Source organism: Salmo salar, chromosome ssa21, assembly GCF_905237065.1.
Source record: "Salmo salar chromosome ssa21, Ssal_v3.1, whole genome shotgun sequence".
In the NCBI taxonomy this organism is placed as follows: Eukaryota; Metazoa; Chordata; class Actinopteri; order Salmoniformes; family Salmonidae; genus Salmo; species Salmo salar.
The window spans coordinates 29,719,381-29,742,849 of record NC_059462.1 but is presented as its reverse complement, the minus strand read 5'-3'; the positions used below and the strand labels follow the sequence as shown (position 1 = coordinate 29,742,849).

Genomic DNA, 23,469 nt, shown 5'->3' with positions numbered 1-23,469 from the left:
AATTGCAAAGACGGGCAAATCCAGCTCAAGTTATACAAGCATAGCTAGTAGCTACCCAATGTAATTTTCGGTGAGTGTGGATACTTACAAGCGAAAGTGAACGAGAGAAATTGTGCAAATGAACAAAGTTGCGATTCATGGTTTTCTGAAGGAAGAGCGGCATGTGTACACAGAGCAGATGGGAGAAGAACGGAGGAGGAAAAAAAACAGTAGTAGAAGGCACAGGGAAAAAATGTCAGCTGTACAGAACTCATCCAGAACTCTGACTTCTGGCAGAAATATATATATACACTGCTCAAAAAAATAAAGGGAACACTTAAACAACACATCCTAGATCTGAATGAAAGAAATAATCTTATTAAATACTTTTTTCTTTACATAGTTGAATGTGCTGACAACAAAATCACACAAAAATAATCAATGGAAATCCAATTTATCAACCCATGGCGGTCTGGATTTGGAGTCACACTCAAAATTAAAGTGGAAAACCACACTACAGGCTGATCCAACTTCGATGTAATTTCCTTAAAACAAGTCAAAATGAGGCTCAGTAGTGTGTGTGGCCTCCACGTGCCTGTATGACCTCCCTACAACGCCTGGGCATGCTCCTGATGAGGTGGTAGATGGTCTCCTGAGGGATCTCCTCCCAGACCTGGACTAAAGCATCCGCCAACTCCTGGACAGTCTGTGGTGCAACGTGGCGTTGGTGGATGGAGCGAGACATGATGTCCCAGATGTGCTCAATTGGATTCAGGTCTGGGGAACGGGCGGGCCAGTCCATAGCATCAATGCCTTCCTCTTGCAGGAACTGCTGACACACTCCAGCCACATGAGGTCTAGCATTGTCTTGCATTAGGAGGAACCCAGGGCCAACCGCACCAGCATATGGTCTCACAAGGGGTCTGAGGATCTTATCTCGGTACCTAATGGCAGTCAGGCTACCTCTGGCGAGCACATGGAGGGCTGTGCGGCCCCCCAAAGAAATGCCACCCCACACCATGACTGACCCACCGCCAAACGGTCATGCTGGAGGATGTTGCAGGCAGCAGAACGTTCTCCAAGGCGTCTCCAGACTCTGTCACGTCTGTCACGTGCTCAGTGTGAACCTGCTTTCATCTGTGAAGAGCACAGGGCGCCAGTGGCGAATTTGCCAATCTTGGTGTTCTCTGGCAAATGCCAAACGTCCTGCACGGTGTTGGGCTGTAAGCACAACCCCCACCTGTGGACGTCGGGCCCTTACCACCCTCATGGAGTCTGTTTCTGACCGTTTGAGCAGACACATGCACATTTGTGGCCTGCTGGAGGTCATTTTGCAGGGCTCTGGCAGTGCTCCTCCTGCTCCTCCTTGCACAAAGGCAGAGGTAGCGGTCCTGCTGCTGGGTTGTTGCCCTCCTACGGCCTCCTCCACGTCTCCTGATGTACTGGCCTGTCTCCTGGTAGCGCCTACATGCTCTGGACACTACGCTGACAGACACAGCAAACCTTGCCACAGCTCGCATTGATGTGCCATCCTGGATGAGCTGCACTACCTGAGCCACTTGTGTGGGTTGTAGACTCCGTCTCATGCTACCACTAGAGTGAAAGCACCGCCAGCATTCAAAAGTGACCAAAACATCAGCCAGGAAGCATAGGAACTGAGAAGTGGTCTGTGGTCTCCACCTGCAGAACCACTCCTTTATTGGGGGTGTCTTGCTTATTGACTATTATTTCCACCTGTTGTCTATTCCATTTGCACAACAGCATGTGAAATTTATTGTCAATCAGTGTTGCTTCCTAAGTGGACAGTTTGATTTCACAGAAGTGTGATTGACTTGTAGTTACATTGTGTTGTTTAAGTGTTCCCTTTATTTTTTTGAGCAGTATATATTTATTTAACCTTTATTTAACTAGGCAAGTCAGTTAATAACAAATTCTTATTTACAATGACGGCCTACCATGGCCAAACCCTCCCCTAACCCGGACGACGTTGGGCCAATTGTGTGCCACCCTTTGGGACTTCCGATCACGGCCGGTTGTGATACAGCCCGGGATCAAACCAGGGGCTGTAGTGACACCTTAGACCACTGCGCCACTCAGTAACTTCATCACCTCATGTGCGTTTCACAATAAAGACTCACCAATAGATAGATATAGACTGCTATGGACTCACCAGCTCCTGCTTTCTCCCGTTATGCTATTTACAAACAAACACGCGACTGGCTCAACTGGGAAATACGGTAAGGTGAAATGAAGAACGCAATCTGCTTCATCTCCTAACGTATTGCACAAGTTGACTGCTGGTATTTACTTAAAATGTAGCTACAAATCTGAACATTACTTGAAAACATTCTAATAAATAGTTTTGACGGTATTGAAAAACCATCCCATGGCTTTTTCCCCAATACCCCGGGTATACGGTATAACACCCAAGACTAGAGACTAGAGACTAGAAGCAGCCTTCGTTTACTGCTCTCTCCCCCTCTCTCTAGACAGGGGGATGAGGAGTCCTGACATCTGCAGGGGAGGACAGAACCCCAGACAGGTTTTCCCCCTCTTTCTCTTTCTACCATGGCGCTCTTTCAGGGATCCAGATTGTATCATGTCAATGCCTAAATAGGACAGATGTGCAGGAGAAATGAGCTGGACAGAGAGACAGAGGGAAAGATAGAAAGCCTTGCAAACATCAAAGGTGATGTTGCTGACGCATATTGTGTTCACCCCCTCTCTTTCCCTCCCTCCCTCCCTCGGTTCTCTCACTCTGTCTGGATAGAATTCTTGATGCTGGGGATCATCCATATAAAGCCATGGAAACATTTAGTAGAAGTGCCAGAGGTAACTGGGCAGCATGTTAAAGTGCCACTCTTGGTGAGAGAGTGACAGTCTAACTACACGCCCTAATATGGAAATAATGCCATGTCATCCTCTGGCTTCTTCATCAGCTTCTTGTAGGAAATGTATATTGGATCTTATCAAATAAACACAGCATCAGAAATATGGACCCACATTGACAATTGCCAAGATGCGAACAGTATCCATAAGCCTGCAGACTACATCACCATGGCACACCTAGGACTGGCACAATTACCGTATAACAGTGCATGGATGAAGACCGTCATAACAATTTATTTTTTGTTCAACAAACTGACTGAAGATGTGATGGCCGGGCATTCGTGTGGTTGAGTCTGTTTCTGCGGTAACATGGACTCTTAACAACGTGATGAAACTTTGTTGCTCCTTGTGGAAACAAGGAAGATGTTGTAGCAAACAAGTCTTCAGTTGCCTATGCAACAGCAGCACACATCGAAATAGAATGAATAGAACAGGCTTGGAACCGCTAACCCTGGCAATTTGACTGGTAAACTCATGAGTACACTCGCAATGGCTACCTGGTATTGTGATGCACTAATTTCCATGGTAATGTGTACTGAACAAAAATATAAATACGCAACATGTAACAATTTCAACGATTTTACTGAGTTACAGTTTATATAAGAACATCAGTCAATTTAAATAAATTCAATAGGCCCTAATCTATGGATTTCACATGACTGGGAATATAGATATGCATCTGTTGGTCACAGATACCTTAAAAAAAAGGTAGGCGTTTTGCCTCATGCAGTGCGACACATCTCTTTCGCATAGAGTTGATCAGGCTGTTGATTGTGGCCTGTGGAATGTTGTCCTACTCCTCTTCAATGACTGTGTGAAGTTTCTGGATATTGGCGGGAACTGGAACACGCTGTCTTACACGTTGATCCAGAGCATCCCAAATGTGCTCAGCGGGTGACATGTCTGGTGAGTATGCAGGCCATGGAAGAACTGGGACATTTTCAGCTTCCAAGAACTGTGTACAGATCCTTGCGACATGGGACCGTGCATTATCATGCTGAAACATGAGGTGATGAATGGCAAGACAATGGGCCACAGGATCTCGTCACGTCTCTCTCTGTGCATTCAAACTGCCATCGATAAAATGCAATTGTGTTTGTTCTCCGTATCTTATGCCTGCCCATACCATATCTCCACCGCCACCACGAGGCACTCTGTTCACAACGTTGACATCAGCAAACCGCTCACCCACATGACGCCATACACGTGGTCTGCGGTTGAGAGGCCGGTTGGAAGTACTGCCAAGTTCTCTAAAACAATGTTGCTTATGGTAGAGAAATGAACATTAATTCTCTGGCAACAGGTCTGGTGGACATTTCTGCAGTAAGCATGCCAATTGCACACTCCCTCAAAACTTAAGACATCTGTGTCATTGTGTTGTGTGACAAAACTGTGGCCTTTTATTGTCCCCAGCACAAGGTGCACCTGTGTAATGATAATTCTGTTTAATCAGCTTTTTAATATGCCACACCTTTCAGGTGGATGGATTATCTTGGCAAATGAGAAATACTAATAGGGATAAACAAATTTGTGCACACAATTTGAGAGAAATAAGCATTTTGTGCGTATGGAACATTTCGGGGATCTTTTATGTCAGCTCATGAAACATGGGACCAAAACTTTACATGTTGCATTTATATTGTTGTTCAGTGTAGAATGTTAATTCAAATGATGCAGATTTGGCTCATGCAATGGAATATTTGGTAATGTCAGTTGAGTTGAATCAATAAATAACAGCACATATTAATGGGAACACTTCCTGCTTTGCTCCTCGCAATGGCCGCCAGTCCACCCATTATGCTATCACAGACTTGAATTGGGACGCCAGTTCTCTTCATTCTATTTCTATGACAACAAAATGTGCGTAAAAAAATAATAATTACACTGACCGCAGTCATTTGGCGGGCCAATTATGTCATCCAAAATTCCCTGACCATCACAGCCCTAGGTACACCACACTTACCAAAACCTTCAATATCTAGGTTTTGTTCGACCACCAGGTCTAGAAGACTGTCGCCCTTGGCACTCGAAGTGGTGATCTTCCGCCCATCGCGGTTGATGAAATAGACAGTCACCTTCTCCTCTGACCTAGAGTAGGATAGAGAAAGTGAATGGAGACAATGAGAGAGAGAGAGAACCAGGGTTCTTTTCAGGTGAGCCAAGAATAACATAATACAAAACCATCACAGGATAAAAACATTTTGGCTTGCCTTTGAACCCAACTAAAAATGAGTTTGCATGACGTATGTTAGCATTGCCAGGATATTTTGTTACCTTTGAAGTCTCAAAAGGTAACAAAGTATGCAGGTAATGCACTGGCGTAACGTAGTTTCACTGGAACCCGACAGTCACTCAAAGTATAGACTACCAATCGCTGTCAAAGATCCTGAAATGTTGACGTTTATGCAGCTGCATGCCTATTGAATTGATGATAGGCTTTCTGTGGTGCCAGGGCAATGGATAAATGTTTATTGGTAGGCCTATTAATGGCAAATAATAGTCAGTCCACCCTCAAAACACTAGCTTACTGTATTTAGCTGCTATTTATAAACTTTTTATAAAAATTACACATCAAATAGCCTAACAATGAGGAAAAGAGTAGTCGGCTTGAGGATAAATTCAGCCACTATTTATTGTTGAACTTACAGCCTACACAAATGGCCTGGAATATTCAAGGTAAATTTAATGAAATCTAATTAAATCCAATTTGGGAGACTCCCCTGGTCTCCTGAAGTCCTCATTTTTTGTGTGTAAATGTTTTCACCATGGCCTGAATGTCCAGGTTGCTGGACCGATTGTTTTCTATACCGAGTATTGCCAACCCAGACAGTCTTTCCTGAGACACTGTGTATAACACTCAGTGGCCTGTTTATTAGGTATTAGGCTCAGGGAAATGTTTCGCTCCTACAGACAGTCACGTGGCCATGGCTTGCTATATAAAGCAGGCAAACAGGAACATTAGGATGGGCAAAACGAGTGACTTTGAATGTGGTATGATCGCCGGTGCCAGGCGCACCAGTTCCAGTATCTCAGAAATGGATGGCCTTCTGGGATTTTCACACACGACAGTGTCTAGGGTTTACCAAGAATGGTACACAAAGAAAAAATATCCAGTCAGCAGCAGTCCTGTGGGCGAAAACAGCTAGTTGATGAGAGGTTGAAGGAGAAAGGCAATAATTGTGCAAGCTAACAGGCGGGCCACAAACAGGCAAATAACGGCGCAGTACAACTGTGGTGTGCAGAGCAGAATCTCGGAACGCAAAACTTGTCGGTCCTTGTCACAGATGGGCTATTGTCATGACACCTATGGAAGGTGGCGCCCCTCCTCGCCCGGGCGGCGCTCGGCGGTCGTCGTCGCCGGCCTACTAGCTACCATCGATTTATGTTTCACGTTCTGTTAGTTAGGCCTAGGTTAGTTGCGCACCTGTTTTGTGTTAGTTGTTAGTGGGGAAGGGTATTTAGGCTAGCTAGTAGGTTTGTTGTTTGTGCGGGATTGTTCATTTGTCAGGGTGTGTTTTGTTATGAGGTTCTGTATTTTGCCTTTTGGAGTTACTGGTTACGTTCTTTTAAGGGTGGTGCGTTTCTTTCTGCACACCTTGCACTCCATCCCTTTGCATATTTTCCGTGTGGATATTTTATTAAATTAATTCACGGAATCATTCTGTCTCCTGCGCCTGACTCTCCTGAATCCACAAGCCACCCGTTGGGACAGCTATTGCAGCAGACGACCACACCGGGTTCCACTTCTATCAGCTAAAAACAAAAATAAGCGGCTCCACGTGATCACCAACACTGGAAAATTGAGGAGTGGAAAAACATTGCCTGGTCCAATGAATTCCGGTTCCTGTGGCGTCATGCTGATAGCGGTCAGTATTTGGCGTAAGCAGCATGAGTCCATGGTCCCATCCTGTCTGGTGTCAACGGTACAGGCTGGTGGTGTTCTTAGTTTTAAATTTTTTGAAAGGGGCATGCTTATTTAAGATGGTGAGTAAATTATTTTAAAGAACGACCATGCATCCTCAACTGACGGGATGAGGTCAATATCTTTCCAGGATACCTGGGTCAGGTCGATTAGAAAGGCCTGCTCGCAGAAGTGTTTTAGGGAGCGTTTGACAGTGATGAGGGGTGGTCGTTTGACCGCGGACCCATAGCGGATGCAGGCAATGAGGCAGTGATCGCTGAGATCCTGATTGAAAACAGCAGAGGTGTATTTGGAGGGCAGTTGGTCAGGATAATATCTATGAGGGCGCCCATGTTTACAGATTTAGGGTTGTACCTGGTGGTTTCCTTGATAATTTGTGTGAGATTGAGGGCATCTAGCTTAGATTGTAGGACTGCTAGGGTGTTAAGCATATCCCAGTTTAGGTCACCGAACGATGAGACAGCATATAGGGAGGTCAGAGACCTGGCAGTGTGGTGCCAGGAAAACCTACCCTTCAACGTGATCAAGACAAAGGAGATGATCGTGGACTACCGGAAAAGTAGGTCCAAGCACGCCCCCATTCTCATCGATGGGGCTGTAGTGGAGCAGGTTGAGAGCTTGTCCACGTCACCAACGAACTATCATGGTCCAAACACACTAAGACAGTTGTGAAGAGGGCACGACAACGCCTATTCCCCCTCGGGAGATTGAAAAGATGTGGCATGGGTCCTCAAAAAGTTCTACAGCTGCACCATCGCAACTGCTCGGCCTCCAACCGCAAGGCACTACAGAGGGTAGTGTGTACGCCACAGTACATCACTGGGGCCAAGCTTCCTGCCATCCAGGACCTCTCTACAGTACCATGCGGTGTCAGAGGAAGGCCCTAAAAAGTCTCCAGCCACCCTAGTCATATACTGTTCTCTCTGCTACCACACGACAAGCGGTACCGGAGTGCACAGTCTAGGTCCAAAAGGCTTCTTAACAGCATCTACCCCCAAGCCATAAGACTCCTGAACAGCTAATCAAATGGCTACACGGACTATTTGCATTGACTCCCCCCCACCATTTTTAAGCTGCTGCTACTCTCGGTTTATTATCACTTTACCTCTACCTACATGTACATATTACCTCAATTACTTTGACTAACCTGTGCCCCTGCAAATTGACTCTGTACTGGTACCCCCTGCATATAGCCTCGTTACAGTTATTTTATTGTTGCTCTTTAATTATATTTAAAAAAAAATTTAAACATATTTTTTATTTACCGTAAATTCCGGACTATAAGCCGCAACTTTTTTCCCACGCTTTGAACCTTGCGGCTTAAACAATGACGCGGCTAATATATGGATTTTTCCCGCTTTCAAATTTGTGGGTCCTGACAGCGTGGAGCATTGTCAAAAAATCCACTATCATCAACGGGTTTCGAAAGGCTGGACTGCTGCGTGTTGAAGAGGGCTCAGCGGGGGATTTGCCTCCGGATGAGAGTGACGAGAGCGACAATGAAAACGATCCAATATCGGATGAAGCAATTCTGAGGCTATTCAACTCCGACACCGAAGGAGATGACTTCAGTGGTTTCAGTGCACAGGAGGAGGAAGATAGTGACCAATGACTTTCTTGGTAGGCTACTGTTCACTGCTAATTTTAAGTTTTTGGTTACAAGCCGTGTTTCGTTAAAGCCTATTTTTTTTTTTTTTACAAGCCGTGTTTCGTTAAAGCCTGTGTAAAGTTAATTTGTTTCAATGTACCGGTAGGCACCTGCGGCTTATAGACATGTGCGGCTTATTTATGTTCAAAATAATATATATTTTTAAATTCAATGGGTGCTGCTTATATTCAGGTGCGCTCAATAGTCCGGAAATTACGGTATTTCTTACAGCAGTTTATTTTAGTAAATACATTCTTAACACTTATTTTTCTTAACTACACTGTTGGTTAATGGCTTGTAATGTAAGCATTTCACTGTAAAGTCTACACCTGTTGTATTCGGCGCATGTGACAAATACAATTTGATTTGATACATGCCAATATACACTGAGTGTACAAACATTAAGAACACCTTCCTAATATTGAGTTGCACCCCCTCATGGACTCTACAAGGTGTCGAATGCGTTCCACAGGGATGCTGGCCCATGTTAACGCCAATGCTTCCGACAGTGTGTCAAGTTGGCTCGATATCCTTTGGGTGGTGGACCATCCTTGATACACACAGGAAACTAATCAGGATGAAAAACCCTGCAGTGTTTTTGACAGAAACAGGTGCACCTGGCACCTACTCCATACCCCATTCAAAATGTACTTAAATATTTTGTCTTGCCCATTCACCCTCTGAATGGTACAAATACACAATCCATGTCTCAATAATCTCAAGGCTTAAAAATAATTTTTTAACCAGACTCCTCCCCTTCATCTACACTGATTGAAGTGGATTTAACATGTGACATCAATGAGGGATCATACCTTTCACCTGGTCAGTCTGTCATGGAAAGAGCAGGTGTTCATAATATTTTGTACACATAGTGTATACGCGAAATAAGGGACTGTTGATATTGCAACCACAGAACTCAAACGCCAGTTCACCAGTATGAACAAAATCTATTGTATTGTTCAAGCCCTCAAGAACTGTCCGCTAAAGATGATCTGTTTGAATCTGTCCAGTATCCAGACTACCTGTCCCCAGAGCTTCCTATACAGTTAAGCTTGTTTCGTAATGTGTTGAGGCCGGCCATTAAGGAGAATGAGAGGCTCAATTAAAGATGTTGTGGAATTTGTATTTGAAGCACCCTTCTGCCAAGTTTCCCTGATGTTGCTACAACAATCAAGTTGTTTTTACCGTCCCTGTAACTGTCACTTCTGCGGAGAGATCATTTTCTAAACTAAAACCTTGAACTCATAAAAACCTACCTAAGAAGCATTAGGGTCTCAGTCTGATATGGGCTTTTGAACACCTGAATAAACTCCACTCACTGCACGGGCGCCATCAAGGCATTTGTTCACCGATACCCTTTTAAACATCAGTAGGGCCTACCGAGTGGCATCGCAGCGCTAGCTGTGCCACTACAGATTCTGGGTTCGAGTTCAGGCTCTGTCACAGCCGGCCGCGACCGGGAGACCCATGGGGCGCGGCCAGGGGCGAAAATCTGACATCAACTTTGGAGGGGACAATTACATTACATTTTCTCAAGAGCAATTCCTGAGGGGGACACCAAAAGTAGTGCTGTAACACATAGCCTACGTGGTAATATGTTAAATGTATATTGAGGAACCATAATTACTACTACTGGATAATTGATAGGTACAGTAGTTAACAGAAGGGTTGTCCCAACTTGTTCAAATGTTTAAATCATCATAATACTACTACTAATAATAGTTATAGCAGTGTTCCTTATCAGTCCAGTATGTCTGCAGGTATTTGTATTTACAACCAGCAATACCAAGAAAGGCCAGTAGGTGGCAATGGTACTGTACACTGTATGGGTGCAGTTTTCGTAAATACAATGAACATGGTGTGATCTCGTCTAAAATAATCTCCATTGAGTAACATCACAAAGTTGTTCTCCGTATTGAATTGACCTTTTAATTGTACTTTTTCTGATACATTTATAAAGTCATTAAATATGTGCCACTGGCCTGAGTCTACTACAATAGCTTTACAAGAACAAAAAGCTAAAAATAAGTACAGTTCTAAAAGCAAAATAACTACTTCAATGAATAACCCAAATAAATCAACCAAAATATCCTTCAGTCTGTGTCTCAACTCTTCAAACAGCAGCTATGGACAAGTATGTCACACAAAGTATGCAATTTTAAATAAAATAACATGAAATAAATAATTAGTAAGTGTACTGTCATGTACTAAAAACTGAAAACTACTAAACAAAAGAAGAAATATCATACTATACACCAGGGGTTCTCAAACAGGGGTCCATGGAGCCCTAGGGGTCCCTGGTGTAATTGCAAGGGGTCCGTGAAATAAAAAAGTGTAATGAACGTATTCAGTACCACAAGGTTTCCAGTAACTTTACATATAATATAGAGGGGGTGGAGGTCTCTGAGGACCGCTCAAAACCTTGCCTGCCTTGCCTCAAAATATGCAGGGGTTCTAGTACCCCTCACTGCTATACATACTACTGAACAAAAGAACCGAACATATGTTTGCGGGTTTCAATGGATCCAACAAATTGCTGGCAGATATTTTCCCTCTTGAGACTGTCCAGCCTGTCTTTATGTACATTACAGACAACTACGCCGTTCAGTCTCTCTTGGCCCATGCTAGCCCGTAGCCAAGTCTTTAACCTGTGGAGTGCACTGAAACTCCTCTCAGCCTCACCTGAAGACACTGGCACCACAAACAAAATTCTGATCAGCACCTCAACTTGGTCAAACAACCCCCGCACCTCCACTGGAAGCCTCCCGAGGACCTCTGCTGCCTCTCCACTGCTGCTACAGGGGTATTTGTTGTGAAAGAGAGGGATCTGCACTGAAAGAGAATCTATGTTCAGCTCTGGGTACTGATCTAGAGACTCATCCAACTCCCCCGTGAGAAGCGCTCTTTCCAACTTTTGCAGGACGTTTAGACTGTCCTGGTCAAAACGGTCGCCAAATTGAACCTCCACACCATCCAACACTTAAAAAAATTCTGCCCTATAGTGATCCACTGCTTTGCCAGCAAATCGTCTTGAGTGCGTCTCAATGGATTCAATAGAGTCAATCAATGTTGTTGCTTTCTCATACAGTGCAAGGTAGCTTTCGTCATTTCTCTTGCCCCTAAGAGATGACCGCACACACTCGACTGCAGCCTGCATACCAGAGACAGTCTGAGTTTTCTTCTGCACTGAAATGTTTAGACATTCAAGCTCTCCAAGAACAGCAGAGGCAAGTGTGAGGCCCAACACAGTCTTGCCTTTGCTGAAGTGCTCGAATAAGCTACTGCCCTAGCACAGCTCTAATAGCAGTATTCCGCACAGTCCACCTCGTTGGACATAGGGGTTTCAGGGTGGTCAGATTTGTATCTTTGGACGTGGCAATTGATTCAAACATGCTCTTAAACTTTCCTGACTGGCCATAAAGGACACCTAACTGATGGACCCAAGAAAGGGAATCCCGGATCAGTGGGGAGGCTGTGCAGCGAGCCTGTGTAATCAGATTTACACAGTGCTCCACAATGCACATAGAGGGCTAATGGCTGCTGCCTCCTCACAATTGCCTGTGCACCTGTGTATTTTCCTGCCATGTTTGAGGCACCATCGTAACTCTGCCCACGTAAGCCAGACATGGGCAAATTGAGCCTCAACAACACATCAGTTGCCACTTTCGCAATGCCCTCGCCTGTTGTCTCCGACACCCTGTATAGCCCAATAAACTCCTTGTGAGGGACAAGGTCATGGTCAACATGACACAGGCAGACACTCTCCTGTTCAGCACCAGAGACATCTTGAGTACCATCAACAATTACTGAAAATTGTACAATCGGAAGAGACCTAATCTCAGCTGCAATGCCTTGAATGACTGTATTGGCCATGATGTTCAGAATTTCATTCTGTGCTTTGGGGCCTGTGTACATTGTGGTATGCTCTGTTAACCACTTCAGTAAAATGGGATCACCCTCTTCTGCCCTAAGTTTCAAAAGCTGGTATAAATTCCCACTGTCATCCGTGTGGCCTCTAAAGGCTTGTCCCTGTCTTACTACATGCCGCACTGAACTAACAATTTTCATCAAGCAATGCCTTGCGTCCTCCTGCTGTTTACCCCACGCGCTGGATAACTGGGCACTGATTGGATTTAGCTGGTGTGCTGTTACAGTTACAAAGTGGCGGTGGGTTTGGCAGTTTTGATGTGCTGTGAATTTTTCAATGGCTTTTCTCCAGTTCCTAAATCCTGCACTAATGAAGGCAGCATCTGCTCTTTGGCCAAAAGATGGCTGGCTTGAAAACCCTTGGCTACAGTGAAAACACAACACTCCTTTTATTGATGGGTTATAATGAAGCCAGGGGAAATCGTGAAACCATCTCTCTTGAAACGTCAACACTCTGTTGGCAAGAGTTTGAGCTTCTATAAATTGTGGGTGTGGCTGATATGGTTTTGTGCCATCACTGAGGTAACTGGACAATGCTGTGCCACTGTCCCCTATACTGGTGCTGCTGGCAACAAGGGTGACACCTGGTCCTGCCGTGGCTGTGACACTGTCCTCTGAAGTCTCTCTCCCTGGCTCTTTCCCTTTCACCACCCTCACTGACTCACAGTCTGTCTCCTAGAAAATAAATAAGGTGTTTGCCGTACTCCTAACTACCGGTACCCAAAACTACACAATTAATCAAAACAGCAATACCATTGCCTTAAACTGGTGACTGAACTAAGATTTGTTTAAGTTGAGAGTGGGGGTATCTATGGCATTTTCCAATTATGTCCCTATTTTACAAGTTAAAAAAAATTAGAACCTTTCATAATGTTGCCAAACAAAGACTCAAACTTACCTGAGACTCCCTGTCTCTGCCAGTCTGTCCCTGCATATCTGTCCCCAACTCTGCTGTCTGTGTGCCATCTGTTGCCTGCTCTGCCTAATGACATCAATGTGAAACATTTCTATTAGCATTTCACTTCTTTCTTATGAACATTTTATCAACTAGTCTGAGATATTAGGCTACTAGGGTTCTTACTTTGCGTTTTGGGGTACTGAAAAATACTCTGATGTCCGTCTTTTTTCTTTTTTCTGCCATTTTTCTACCTGGCTGGCTGGCTGGCTACACACACACAGTGTGTAGGTTATTTACAGTAGGAGGTGGGCTTCTATCATCTTATCTTCTATCATTCTATATGGACTTCGATCTAAAAGGTAGCTAGCAAATGTGAAACGGATTAAAATGACAAGAGTTGACAGCTGTATGAGTTCATCATTTACACAACATATGCTGCATCCTTTTGTAATTTTAATCGTTTGTTTCATATTGGCTGGCTTCCAACAATAGCTGAATTTGCAAAGCTAGTGAGCACCAATTCCGTTTCAGTGGTGTTTGCTATAATCTTTGCTACCCGGGTTAAATAAAGTTGAAATAAAATAAATAAATAAAAGTTCCCTTGCGACAATTTAGCTTTTGCAACGAGACCATTAAATATATTTAAGAGAATGGTAGAAGAGAGTGTAGTTCTGTTCAGTTTGGACTTCAGTTTATCGCTAACCTTATCACAGGGACTTTGAAGCACTAACTTAAATCATCTGCATGCTGATCTTGGAATAAATTGACGATAGCAAAGATTCCATCTTTGACGAGGCCACATAAATGGAATAGGTACTAGCTAGCTTAATAGTTAATATTTGCCCGCTAGCTCTGCATATTCAGCTAGTGTGTGTGCGCGATTGACTGGATTAACCTCACGTCAGTTACGTTCATTGAGTGCCTTTCAGACAGTGGATACGATCTCTCTGTTACCTAGCAAGCTAAGGAACTGGCAGTGGATCAAACCATTGTGAGGCAAAGGGTGGGGGTGTCGCAATCTTTTGAAACTTAAAAACGCGCTATTAAGTGTCTATAATCAGCACAATTGCTTTCATTGCGTATTATTAATATTATTTATATTACATAGTTATGTTTCAGTGATATATTGGGGGGGACAAATCATATTTTTCCCAGGATGAGGGGGTTGTGTCCCCCCCGGGATTTCCGCCCCTGGGCGCGGCAAATATTAATCCAAGATGGCGTAGCAGTCGGAAGTGTGTTTTGTCTTGTCTCGTAAATATAGTTTTTTTCCCGTATATATTTAAATCTACTTTCCATCTACGTACTGAATATACTCTCCTGCAACCCGCCTCACCCAATGTGGTACGGATCTGCTATTTTCTATACTTTAGAACCGGAACCCCCATCAGCAGCTAGCCAGCTAACTAGCTACAAGCCAGCTAACTAGCTTGTAGTCAGTTAGCCACTGCTAGCGGTCTTCACCATTAACTCGGACAACAGCAAGCCACAGCTCGGTCAATACCTGCCAGTCTGCACAGAGCGATATCAACCCAGAGCATATCGGACTGCTTTTTCTCTACCACATCTCCGGATTCCTACCGCAAGCTCTGAACTTTTACACTGGCTCATCGCAGCTAGCTAGCTGCAATCCGAGTGGCTACTCCTGGCTAACGTCTCTGTCCCGAAGCAAGCACCAGTTAGCCTTGAGCTAGCCTCGAGCTAGGCCCATCTCCCGGCTAGCCAAAGAGGTCCACCAGCAAATTCTTGGGCTGCAATACCTCTTTTGCCAATTGGCCTGGACAACTTACTGCCGACACGGAGCCCCGCCGATTCATCATGACTGGTCTGCTGATGTAATCTTCCGAGGTGGTTTCAATCAGTCTCTTCCGTTGCGTCGTCACTGGAGGCCCATCTGCTAGCCCCGGCCGGCTAGTTCGCCTAGCGTAGTAGCAACTACTGAATCGGCTCCCTGAATAATCCATTGCTACTCATTGGACCCTATGATCACCCGGCTACACATGCTTCTCCCTAATGTCAATATGCCTTGTCTATTGCTGTTTTGGTTAGTGATTGTCTTATTTCACTGTAGAGCCCACAGCCCTGCCCAATTGCCCTAGTTAGCACCTTTGTTCCACCCCCCACACATGCGGTGACCTCACTTAGCTTAACTGGTGCCTCTAGAGACAAAACCGATCTCATCGTTACTCAATGCCTAGGTTTACCTCCACTGTACTCACATCCTACCATACCCTTGTCTGCACATTATGCCTTGAATTTATTCTCCCACGCCCAAAAATCTGCTTCTTTTACTCTCTGTTCCAAATGCACTAGTCGACCAGTTCTTATAGCCTTTAGCCGTACCCTTATCCTAGTCCTCCTCTGTTCCTCTGGTGATGTAGAGGTTAACCCAGGCCCTGAAGCCCCCAGCACAAATCCCATTCCCCAGGCGCTCTCATTTGTTGACTTCTGTAACCGTAAAAGCCTTGGTTTCATGCATGTTAACATTAGAAGCCTCCTTCCTAAGTTTGTTTTATTCACTGCTTTAGCACACTCTGCCAACCCGGATGTCCTAGCCGTGTCTGAATCCTGGCTTAGGAAGGCCACCAAAATTCCAGAAATTTCCATCCACACATTTTCCGACAAGATTGAACTGCCAAAGGGGGCGGAGTTGCAATCTACTGCAGAGATAGCCTGCAGAGTTCTGTCTTACTAACCAGGTCTGTGCCCAAACAATACCCTGGCCAAAATCTCAGCACTCCCTGCAGCAACATGCCCACGCCCCACCCACGATTCTCCTTCACCCAAATCCAGACAGCTGATGTTCTGAAAGAGCTGCAAAATCTGGATCCCTACAAATCACCTGGGCTAGACAATCTGGACCTTCTCTTTATAAAATTATCCGCCGAAATTGTTGAAACCCCTATTACTAACCTATTCAACCTCTCTTTCGTATCGTCTGAGATCCCTAAAGATTGGAAAGCTGCCGCGGTCATCCCCCTCTTCAAAGGGGGAGACTCTCTAGACCTAAACTGTTATAGACCTATATCCATCCTGCCCTGCCTTTCTAAAATCTTCGAAAGCCAAGTTAACAAACAGATCACCGACCATTTTCAATCCCACCGTACCTTCTCCACTATGCAATCTGGTTTCCGAGCTGGTATTGGGTGCACGTCAGCCACGCTCAAGGTCCTAAACGACATCATAACCGCCATCGATAAAAGACAGTACTGTGCAGCCGTCTTCATAGACCTGGCCAAGGCTTTCGACTCTGTCAATCACTGTATTCTTATCGGCAGACTCAATAGCCTTGGTTTCTCAAATGACTGCCTCGCCTGGTTCACCAACTACTTCTCAGATAGAGTTCAGTATGTCAAATCGGACGGCCTGTTGTCCGGACCTCTGGCAGTCTCTATGGGGGTGCCACAGGGTTCAATTCTCGGGCCAACTCTTTCTCTGTATATATCAATGATGTCGCTCTTGCTGCTGGTGATTCTCTGATCCACCTCTATGCAGACGACTCCATTCTGTATACATCTGGCCCTTCTTTGGACACTGTGCTAACTAACCTCCAAACGAGCTTCAATGCCATACAACTCTCCTTCCGTGGCCTCCAACTGCTTTTAAATGCAAGTAAAACTAAATGCATGGATATCACGAAACTGTGGAGAAAAAAAGGGTAAATAATATAAAATAAACATTCAATCAGTAGAAAAAAATTACAAATCAAGGCCTGAGTCACTTTTTCAGTCACATTCCTGAAGCCCAAGAAACAAACACTTAGATTCCTAGTACATATGGAAATTATGTACTATTACTTTTTGGAGGGTTACTGTAAAAAAAAATAGACATTGATGACAGGCGCATGGCCCCTCCAGAGCTCGTGGGCACCCCCACCAGTGAGGTAATGCTGCCCATACACACATCATTAACTTATTTTTCAGTTACTTTTTTTACTAGAAAAACAAAAACAAAGTTTCACTGCTATGTAGGCTTTTAGTGGATGGTGGTCCAACCATGGTGCTGCTATAGTTCTGTCTGGTCACAGTATCCCTTCATCTTATACTGTAGGAACTTCTTTAACACTCTACTTCATCATAGCCCCCATGACATGCAACTTTTCAGGGAAGTTAGGAACCAATATACACAGGCAGTCAGGAAAGCTAAGGCTAGCTTTTTTAAACAGAAATTTGCATCCTGCAGTACAAACTCAAAAAGGTTCTGGGACACTGTAAAGTCCATGGAGAATAAGAGCACCTCCTTCCAGCTACCCACTGCTCTGAGGCTAGGAAACACTGTTACAACCGATAAATCCACTATAATTGAGAATTTCAATGAGCATTTCTCTACGGCTGGCCATGCTTTCCAAATGGCTACCCCTACCCCGGTCAACTGCCCGGCACCCTCCACAGCAACCCGCCAAAGCCCCCACCCATTTCTCCTTCACCCATATCCAGATAGCTGATGTTCTGAAAGAGCTGCAAAATCTGGACCTCTACATATCAGCCGGGCTAGACAATCTGGACCCTCTCTTTCTAAAATTATCTGCCGAAATTGTTGCAACCCCTATTACTAGCCTGTTCAACCTCTCTTTCGTATCGTCTGAGATTCCCAAAGATTGGAAAGCTGCTGCGGTCATCCCCCTCTTCAAAGGGGGAGACACTCTAGACCCAAACTGCTACAGGCCTATATCTATCCTACCCTGCATCTCTAAGGTCTTCGAAAGCCAAGTTAACAAACAGATCACCGACCATTTTGAATCCCACCGAACCTTCTCCGCTATGCAATCTGGTTTCAGAGCCGGTCATGGGTGCACCTCAGCCACGCTCAAGGTCCTTAACGATATCATAACCGTCATCGATAAGAGACGTTACTGTGCAGCTGTATTCATCGACCTGGCCAAGGCTTTCGACTCTGTCAATCACCACATTCTTATTGGCAGACTCAACAGCCTTGGTTTCTCAAATGATTGCCTCGCCTGGTTCACCAACTACTTCTCTGATAGAGTTCAGTGTGTCAAATCGGAGGGCCTGTTGTCCGGACCTCTGGCAGTCTCTATTGGGGTGCCAAAGGGTTCAATTCTTGGGCCGACTCTCTTCTCTGTATACATCAATGATGTCGCTCTTGCTGCTGGTGATTCTCTGATCCACCCCTATGCAGACAACACCATTCTGTATACTTCTGGCCCTTCTTTGGACACTGTTAACTAACCTCCAGACGAGCTTCAATGCCATACAACTCTCCTTCCGTGGCCTCCAACTGCTCTTAAACACAAATAAAACTAAATGCATGCTATTCAACCGATCATTGCCCGCACCTGCCCGCCCGTCCAGCATCACTACTCTGGACGGCTCTGACTTAGAATATGTGGATAACTACATACCTGGGTGTCTGGCTAGACTGTAAACTCTCCTTCAAGACTCATATTAAGCATCTCCAATCCCAAATTAAATCTAGAATCGGCTTCCTATTTCGCAACAAAGCATCCTTCACTCATGCTGCCAAACATACCCTCGTAAAACTGACCATCCTACCGATCCTCGACTTCGGCGATGTCATCTATAAAATAGCCTCCAACACTCTACTCAACAAACTGGATGCAGCCTATCACAGTGCCATCCGTTTTGTCACCAAAGCCCCATACACTACCCACCACTGCGACCTATATGCTCTCGTTGGCTGGCCCTCACTTCATACTCGTCGCCAAACCCACTGGCTACAGGTTATCTACAAGTCTCTGCTAGGTAAAGCCCCGCCTTATCTCAGCTCGCTGGTCACCATAGCAGCACCCACTCGTAGCACGCGCTCCAGCAGGTATATCTCACTGGTCACCCCCAAAGCCAATTCCTCCTTTGGTCACCTTTCCTTCCAGTTCTCTGCTGCCAATGACTGGAATGAACTGCAAAAATCTCTGAAGCTGGAGATTCCCATCTCCCTCACTAGCTTTAAGCACCAGCTGTCAGAGCAGCTCACAGATCACTGCACCTGTACATAGCCCATCTGTATACAGCCCATCTATCTACCTCATCCCCATACTGTATTTATTTATTTATTCTGCTCCTTTTGCACCCCAGTATCGCTACTTGCACATTCCATATTTTGCACATCTACCATTCCAGTGTTTAATTGCCATACTGTAATTACTTTGCCACCATGGCCTATTTATTGCCTTAATTCCCTTATTTTACCTAATTTGCACTCACTGTACATAGACTTTTTTTTTTTCTTCTGTATTATTGACTGTATGTTTTCTTCATTCCATGTGTAACTGTAACGCCCTGGCCATAGAGAGGGTTTTTTGTTCTTTATTTTGGTTAGGCCAGGGTGTTACATTGGGTGGGCGTTCTATGTTCCTTTTTCTATGTTTTGGTATTTCTTTGTTTTGGGCCATGTGTGTGGCTCCCAATCAGGCACAGCTGAAGCTCGTTGCTGCTGATTGGGAGTCACACATAAGGAGCATGTTTTTCCTTTGGGTTTTGTGGGTAATTGTTTCTTGTTTAGTGTGGTTGCACCTGACAGGACTGTTGGCTGTCAGTTTCCTTGTTTTTGTATAGTGTTCTTTCCAATTAAATTGAAGGATGAATACTAACTCTGCTGCATTTTGGTCATTTCCTGAAGACAGCCGTTACAGTAACTCTGTGTTGTATGTGTCTAACTGCTATGCTTCATCTTGGCCAGGTCGCAGTTGCAAATGAGAACTTGTTCTCAACTAGCCTACCTGGTTAAATAAAATAAATTAATTTAAAAAAATAATCTGAGGAAAGCAACACTGTCTGTTTAGCATCCAACATTGTAGTAGTTTGGTTGCCAGAGCACAGCATCCAAACACCATCCACATAACAGACTTTTACAAGGTTGTTTCTGTGTGCTGTACTGTGTGGGCCAGAGGCTCTGGTTTATAGAGTTAGACAATAAGAACAACACAGTTTCTCTGTTACTACTCTCACATGATGAATCACTGTCATAGGGTTTAACAGCGGTAAAACCAAGAGTTTAATAATGGTCATATCAGTCTATGGTCCTCCCCCCTAAAGCAAACAAACAGTCTTCATTGTAACCAGGCAACTTGGTTTAGTCTTAAGATCAAAGTGTTAATGCTGCTGTCACTAACAATAAGGGCCAGCTCTAGCCTTTTGGGGGGCCCAACGTAAGAATTGTTTGGTTAGCTCCCCTCTTGACGGTGGAGAGAATTCTTTGTTTTAAAGTTAATTTCCTGCAATTCTGCACATTTTTCCAGCCTGCCCTGTACAGAGATTGTACTGTTTCCAAACATTCACAGTGGTGTGTATTCATAGTTTCCAAGGGAAGCCAGGCTTCCCCCCCCAAATAAAATAAAGATCTTTCGTCTCTCTGTGATTCGTAAATGTCCTTCAATTAAAAGATGCTGAATGTATCTCACCGGAAAACACATCCGAGCGAACGAAACCCGGAGAAGGCAAGTGGGAACGCTGCCATTACCGTTAATACTACCCACCAACGTGCAATCATTGGACAATAAATTAGACGAGGTACAATCACGAATATCCTACCAACGGGACATCAAAAACTGTAATATCCTATGTTTGACGGAATCGTGGCTGAATGACGACATGGATATTCAGCTAACGGGATATACGCTGCACCGGCAAGATAGAACAGCACACTCCGGTAAGACGAGGGGGGGGGGGTCGGTCTGTGCATATTTGTAAACAACAGCTGGTGCACAATCTATGGAAGTCTCTAGTTTTTGCTCGCCTGAAGTAGAGTATATTGTGATAAATTGCAGGCCACTACTTGCCTAGAGAGTTTTCAGCTATACTTTTCATGGCTGTTTATTTACCACCACAGACAGATGCTGGCACTAAGACCGCACTCAGTCAGCTGTATTAGGAAATAAGCAAACAGGAAACCACTCACCCAGAGGCGGCGCTCCTAGTGGCCGGAGACATTAATGCAGGGAAACTTAAATCAGTTCTACCAAATTTCTATCAACATGTTAAATGGTAAATCCGACCACAACTCTATCCTCCTGATTCCTGCTTACAAGCAAAAATTCAAGCAGGAAACACCAGTGACTGTCTAGGAAAAAGTGGTCAGATGAAGCAGATGCTAAACTACAGGACTGTTTTGCTATCACAGACTGGAACATGTTCCGGGATTCTTCCGATGGCATTGAGGAGTACACCACATCAGTCACTGGCTTTGTCAATAAGTGCATCAAGGACGTCGTCCCCACAGTGACTGTACGTACATACCCCAATCAGAAGCCATGGATTACAGGCAACATTCGCACTGAGCTAAAGGGTAGAGCTGCCGCTTTCAAGGTGCGGGACTCTAACCCGGAAGCTTACAAGAAATCCTGTTATGCCCTGTGACGAACCATCAAACAGGCAAAGCGTCAATACAGGGCTAAGATTGAATCATACTACACCGGCTCCGACGCTCGTCTTATGTGGCAGGGCTTGCAAACTATTACAGACTACAAAGAGAAGCACAGCCGCGAGCTGCCCAGTGACACGAGCCTACCAGACGAGCTAAATCACTTCTATGCTCGCTTCGAGGCAAGCAACACTGAGGCATGCATGGGAGCATCAGCTGTTCCGGACGACTGTGTGATCACGCTCTCCGTAGCTGACATGAGTAAGACCTTTAAACAGGTCAACATACACAAGGCTGCGGGGCCAGACAGATTACCAGGACGTGTGCTCCGAGCATGTGCTGACCAACTGGCAGGTGTCTTCACTGACATTTTCAACATGTCCCTGATTGAGTCTGTAATACCAACATGTTCAAAGCAGACCACCATAGTCCCTGTGACCAAGAACACAAAGGCAACCTGCCTAAATGACTACAGACCCGTAGCACTCACGTTCGTAGCCATGAAGTTCTTTGAAAGGTTGGTAATGGCTCACATCAACACCATTATCCCAGAAACCCTAGACCCACTCCAATTTGCATACCGCCCAAACAGATTATTGCATCTCCTTGTGTTGTTGTCCTCTGGTGGCTTTCCTAAATTAGTAATGGATGGAGGTAGGGATTTGGACTTGTAGTTTTACTTAATTCTCCATACTGGCCAATGATTATAACCTCAATTCTGATCCAACCATAAATTCATACATTGTGCCCTTGGCCTGAGAGGATGGAAGTTCAACATGTAGCTTGATGTAGTATGCTAATGTTAACTAGCTGGCCTGGTGTATCGTTTCCCATGAAAGGAAGTTAGGCTAGTGAGCAAGAATTTTAGCCAGGTAGCCTAGGACAACAAAAACTAAAAGTGTGTACTGTATGACAAAATCATAGACCATTTAGGCAACATGAAAGAGGATGGCATTGGCGTTTCTATACAAGTAGAGTAAGTCGGAGGCATTACCTTGCTTGAGCATGCTGTAGGTCATTTAACTGTTTGTTACATGCAATATGTTTTGTGGACTTCACCAGACAGATTTTGCTCTCTGGTTTTGTAATGAAACAAAAGGTGTGGTTGAATTCATTCTGCCACTGTGTCTTCTTATTGTCTTGGCCTTAGGCATATACTGTATATCACGATGCTAAAGCATATGAACTAGCAGGTTATAGAGTAAACAACGCAATTACCACAACACATAGGTTGTAATATGTTTTTGGCTTCTCCTGAGATTTTACCCACACACCCACTGAACATGCATGGCTTGAGAGATGTGGTCACTGGTCGAGTGTGTATAGCTAGCTACCTAGTTTAACTCCTCGATCACATCGTTAGTGTCATTGCGTTTTGGTACACCAGAAGTACATTCATTTCCATTAGAACGCTGTGTTTGCCTTGCAGCATTGCGTTGCAGAGGCAGTTGCAGTGCGTTATGTGTGGTGCATACCTTGGATTTATCGAAGACGGCTTGACAGAAATAGTAGAAGGTGAATGTTGAACTTTTGTTGCACAGATATCCAAATTATGTGGCGTACCATTTTTCACAATGATGCTGTTGGTGTGATCGAGGTGTAAATATCAACAGTACCGCCACAGCAGCATAACATTTGAATAACAATAGATTTTTTTATTTCAATTATTATCCTAAATTCTTGCAACCAACAGAATGTTATATATATATGGGGGATACAACCATCCCAGCTCTGCAGATTTTGTGCGAATAATAATTAGATAATTTGTTTTGGTACTGTCCATATGTAGCTTGTTTTTGGTCGCAGGTCCAGGAATGGTTGAAGAATTGCATCATTTATCTGGCGCTAACTCTGCAGATAGCACTACTG

The 23,469-nt window shown here is 44.6% G+C and overlaps 1 protein-coding gene across 2 annotated transcripts in view; it reads right to left on the bottom strand.

Moving 5' to 3' along the window:
* The window catches only part of LOC106582038 (adrenodoxin), a 30,109-nt gene that overhangs the window by 3,260 nt on the left and 3,380 nt on the right, over positions 1-23,469 (bottom strand). The window contains exons 2-3 of one of the 2 annotated variants that reach the window (XM_045704658.1): positions 13,264-13,347; positions 4,832-4,956 (exon numbers count right to left, since the gene is read on the bottom strand). In XM_045704658.1, the coding sequence (XP_045560614.1) occupies positions 4,832-4,956; positions 13,264-13,347 (209 nt within the window). The remainder of the gene's footprint in view (positions 1-4,831; positions 4,957-13,263; positions 13,348-23,469) is intronic. The other variant, XM_045704659.1, reaches the window with a different exon arrangement.